This window comes from Saccopteryx bilineata, chromosome 1 (assembly GCF_036850765.1).
Source record: "Saccopteryx bilineata isolate mSacBil1 chromosome 1, mSacBil1_pri_phased_curated, whole genome shotgun sequence".
Lineage (NCBI taxonomy): Eukaryota > Metazoa > Chordata > Mammalia > Chiroptera > Emballonuridae > Saccopteryx > Saccopteryx bilineata.
The window spans coordinates 391735274-391740507 of NC_089490.1; the positions used below are offsets into that span (position 1 = coordinate 391735274).

At 41.0% G+C, this 5234-nt stretch overlaps 1 protein-coding gene across 1 annotated transcript; it reads right to left on the reverse strand.

The window, feature by feature from the left end:
* Window positions 1-4144: 4144 nt before the first annotated feature.
* On the reverse strand, window positions 4145-5234 carry LOC136320812 (olfactory receptor 5AP2). Its single transcript, XM_066253960.1, has one exon. It carries the CDS (start codon window positions 5232-5234, stop codon window positions 4146-4148), a length of 1089 nt encoding a protein of 362 aa, XP_066110057.1. The 3' UTR covers window position 4145.

Consider the following 5234-nt stretch of genomic DNA (forward strand, 5'->3'; position numbering starts at 1 on the left):
ATGATTTAAAAAAGAAAGAAAAATTGAAAAAATGAAAATCTTATTATGCTAAGTGGAGCAAAAAACTACATAGAATGGAGAGCCAAGTTGGGGGGAAATGACAAAGAGATAAAAAATGAAGTAAAAAACACACAAAATGCCATTAAAAATTTTGAATCCAGAATAATAATTTGTTTGTAAATGATAATTGAATAAGGGAAAAAGTGAAAGAGAAAAGAAAAAAAAAAGAGTTACAGTTTTTGGAATGTAACCCTCATTAAAAAAAAAAAAAAAAACAAGAATAAAAAATGTAACACCTATGGGTAATGAAGTTCAAAGTGAAAAGGAAAGAATAAGATGGAAAGAGGATAAAATGACCAAAGTGAGGGGAAAAAAGATGAAAAATACAAGACTAAAATGGAAAAAAAGTTATAAAAAATGTGATTTTTTTTCGGGTTTTGAGAGGTTATCTTTTTCTTTCTTTTTTTTTTTCTTTTTCTTCTCGGCAGGTGGCGCTGTACCACAGGTTTTGCCCTGTGGCACTCTTGAGTAGAGATTTGCCATTAATGTGTCACTATGGCAATGACATAAGCTAGCCCTCAGTCTCATTGGTAGGCAGAGCTTGTTAGGGTTTGTAGGCTCCAACAATGGGAGAGTTTCCCAGTTTTCCCAGTGCCTCTCTCCACATCTCTCCCTCCTAAACCAGCAGCCTGGAGACCCAGCTGTGAATTTTCCCCAGCCACTGCTTGCAGAGTAAGAGGCTCTAAAAGCTTCCATGTCCCCCCTCCAGTCCACTCAAAGCACAGTTCTGGGTAAGGCTTTGTCAACCAGAACCACCAACGTAAGCAGGCAGGGCAGGGAGCCAATTGCTTTCCAGATGCTTTTCTAAGAGCCTCTGGGCATGTCTAGTATGTGTCTGGGCATGTCTAGCACTCCATGGGTCTAATCTCTACAGTGCTCTCTGAGGTCTGCTCCATGGGAATGCACTTTGTAACCTGTGTGGGCTGATGAGAAGTTGCCCCAGCCACTGTCTGCAGAGCAAGAGGTCTTAAGAGTTGCCAAGTCCCTCCTCCAGCCCTGCTCAAACCACAGTTCTGGGTAAGGCTTTGTCAACCAGAGCCAGCAGCATAAGCAGACAGGGCAAGGAGCCGATTGCTGGTCAGGGTCCTTTCTAAGGTTCCCTGGGTATGTCTAGTTTGCCTCAGCACTCCACTGGTCTGATCTCCACAGGTTTCTCCCTTCTGCCCTGTTTGGGAAGCCCGTAGCCCAGCCCCCACCACTTCCACAGTGCTCTCTGAGGTGTGCTCTGTAGGAATGTGCTCTGTAACCTGAATCAGCTGGCGGAGGCACCCCACCAAGACAGGCCCAGGCCTAGGGACCCCAGCCCTTGAGCACTTCCTGTGCTGTTGGTCAGGGAACTGGGACCACACAGAAACTCTGGCTACAGCCTATATAGAAGTCCACTGTTCACAGTCTCCAGCCTAGCCCCTTTGTCCACAAATGCCTGCACCCATGCCAGAGGCACCAGGTTGATCCACTCACACACCACCCACGATTGCAGACCAGGTGTGAACAAAGCCCAAAGATGCTCCAGTGCCGACCTCTGCAGGCAACCCACTCGGCCACCACTGCCGGAGTCTGCTCACACTAGCTCTGCGTCTGCAATCTCAGGCTGAGCCGCCTGCATGCTCTCTCCTCAGCTTGATCATCTACCTTAGCCCTAGCCCAGCTTCTTCCCTCGCCCCTAGCCCTCCTTTCCTCTCGGTTCCAAGCGAAAGTGGCCCTTCCTCAGATCAGTGAGGAAAGCGGAATACTCCGTCCTCCATCTGATTTCCTTCAGAGTGGATTATATATTCAGCCACCGTTTCGCCCAATCGTACCTTTGTTTGGTGTATGTGTATTTCAGATGCTCTTGAGATTGTTTTTCTGTCTTTAGTTATTGAATTTGTTGAAATTTCAGGGGGAGATATCAGGAGCACCCCTCATGACGCCATTTCTCTGACATCACCTGAAAGCCAATTTCTTAACCTTTAATGTGTTCAAAGTCCTAGATGGCAGATTGTCAATTCAATATACAATCTGGAACATGCCATGGGATATGAAAAAGTAGAAATAATGAGTTGAGGTCATCAGAGAAATAAGTTTGTGACTAGATGAAACTTTCAGCCAAGAAAATTATTAAGAAAAGTGACAATAAATGATGCTTGTAAACAAATAAGAATATTTCAATGGAATTTTAAAAAATGATGCTTCAGAAGAGTAGAAATGTAAGTTTCAAAGTCAAGTTTATGAAAAAGCTTCAAAAGTGTGAAATAACTAGTCTTAGGTAGAAGTAGGGACACTTAAGCATTATGGCAGGTGAGAAGAAAAAATTAAATATATATATATATTTATATATATATTTAGAGGTAGGAAGAAGTGGATGAACTTATCCAACTGTTTATATTTTGGAGGATAGAGTATGAGGCAAGATTGGCAACAGAGAGCAAATTGCTGAGTGGTTTTCTCTAACTGACCTAAGCAGCATTAAGTGTTGGACAGAGGAGGAAACAAACTTATCCAAGTTGAGATTTAATCAGATAAGTAGCATGGAGAAAAAGTGGAACCATAGAACTGAAGGTGCCTGAGAGTGAGTCATTATATAATTTGCCATGGAATCTTCACTGCAGGGTGGGGGGGGGCAATAATAAAATGTGGGTATGAGAGTAGTGATAAATAATGACAAGGTTTTCTAAATAGGTGGATAAGGAGCAGTTAAAGAATGGATATTAGAGTAGTTGTGTTAGAACAGCAGAGACCAGAAAGGAAGATGCCAGCTATGATAGAATTTTGAATGTCTTTTAGAGAAACCTTAATTATCAGTTGGAAGTGGAAGTTATTGAGAGATGGGAGGACTGCTGAGAGTGAACAAAATGAGTTAACTTTTCTTTCATGGCCTCTAACAAATTTTTCAGGGTGAGCTGGTCTCACTTGCAGTATATGAAGCAGTGATGTTCTCCCTTCTGGCCTTCAGTGGATATTAGAATGAAAAGAAATAAAAAAATAAACATGTACCCAATTCCAAATTATTATTTAGGAGTAAAATATTTCTCCATTGTGGCTGTTGTAGCCATATTGCTATAACACCTGATAACATGCTTTTTTTTAAAATCTTATTTGGTACTCTTGACATCCTTGTGAGTAGAATAGTGTTATTTATAGTGGATGCTGTGGCATAGTAATAAGATTTGTCTTTCAGGGTGGAAGTATTTAAGTCTCCAACTTCCAAGTTTATCGGCAACTGACACTTTACTAGCTGAGCTTTGCTCTTGGAATTGTTTCCATTGGAAGAAATTGCTGTGCCCAAGATCATCCCTTATCCCCGAGAGTGACTCACATCCAAAACAGATCATTGTGGAGATACAAGTACCTGGTCCTTTTTTTGTAACTTTTACAATATTTATATAAAATAATGTTGGGGGCTGAAATATAAACAGGGTGTTTTTACAATCTGGATATTCTGGGGACAGAGATGCTGGGCCTAACCCCCCACCTCACCTGCCCAGTTAGTGAAGAGCTATACCTGATTCTTGCTTGTCCCACCCATGTTCTCCGGAGGAGGTTAGAAGCTAGTTTCTTATTGGTGTAAAGTTAGATCTAAATGGTATGATGGGGGTTGTCTTTGAGTTTTCTTGGAAACAACTGAATTGCTAATGAACCACGTTTTTTTCCCTAAATAAATATGGATGTGCTTCTGGGAGCCGCCATTGTATCGGCTTAGTTACAGTAGTGACTATTCGCCGTGTGGTCCTCCTTAATCCATCTTTATGTATATATCTTTAATTCTCTATCATTTATTTAATTCCTTACCTTTTCCCATTCGAGGACCACGTAATAGACTCGTCGTGGCTGGACCGGAACAAAATAAAACTGATTTTAAGAAAAACTAAATATTGAAATTGGAACTTAAGCTTAGGCCAGCCAACACCAAGTATTTTGATACTTTACCAGACACTTCCCTCCCCCACTGTGTTGAATCATCATCTACGCCCATGGATACACATATGAGAAACCATATTAAGGAGTATACTTTATTTTAAGCAATCTACTTTAACATGGAAAGAGAGCTTAAAAGTCATCAGCAAAATTAACATGCAAACATGTTTTCTATATAACAAGATGATGTGTCACATAGCTTTACAGCGTTTCTCTAAGATCTTCTTTAGGGCTCCTTTCACATCCTTATTTTTCAAGCTGTAAATGAGAGGATTTAGCATAGGGATCACTACAGTATAAAAAACAGAAACAATCTTGTCCTGCTCCATTGAGTAACTAGAAGTCGGGCGCAAGTACATGAAGAGAATTGTCCCAAAGAATATGGTGACAGCCATGAGATGGGAGGCACAGGTAGAAAAGGCTTTATGTCTGCCTTCTACTGAGGGCATTCTCAAAATGGCAATGAGGATACACAGGTAGGAAATAAGGACAATCATAACACAGCTGATGACATTAAAACTAGAGAAAGCCATGATCACAATGCCATTGATGTGGGTATCAGAGCAAGAAAGTTTGAGCAGGGGTGGGGTGTCACAGTAGAAATGATTGATCTTATTATGGCCACAAAAAGACAATCTGAAAGTCATTCCTGTGTGGATAGCTGCATTCCCAAAGCCTGCTAAGAATGAAGTTGCTACTAGCAAAAAACAAATTCTCTCAGACATGAGAACTGGGTATAACAGAGGGTTCCATATGGCAGCATAGCGGTCATATGCCATCATAGCCAAGAGGAAGCATTCAGTCCCCAAGAAGGAGCCAAAGAAGTAGAACTGGGTAGCACATCCATTAAAAGAAATGGCCTTATTTTCAGCCACAAGGTTCACTAGCATCTTAGGAGTAACAGAAGAAGAGTAAGAGGCATCAACAAAGGAAAGGCTGCTGAGAAAGAAGTACATGGGAGTGTGGAGACTAGGATCAATCTTAATCAACACAATCATCCCCAAATTACCCACCATAGTTGCCATATAAATTAGCAGAAACATTCCAAAGAGGACAACTTGTAGATCTGAATTGTCCGAGAGTCCTAAGAGAATAAATTCTGTCACTTCAGTTTGATTCCTGTCTGGAACCTCTTTCATATATCTGATCATTTGAGCTGCAAAAAGAGAAAAGACAGAACATGACATGTGTTTGAATGAATACATGATAGAGCTATCAACATTGTTTTGCTGACATATACACATACAAGCTCTAACAGAAGAGTGCAAGATGAAAAGCAT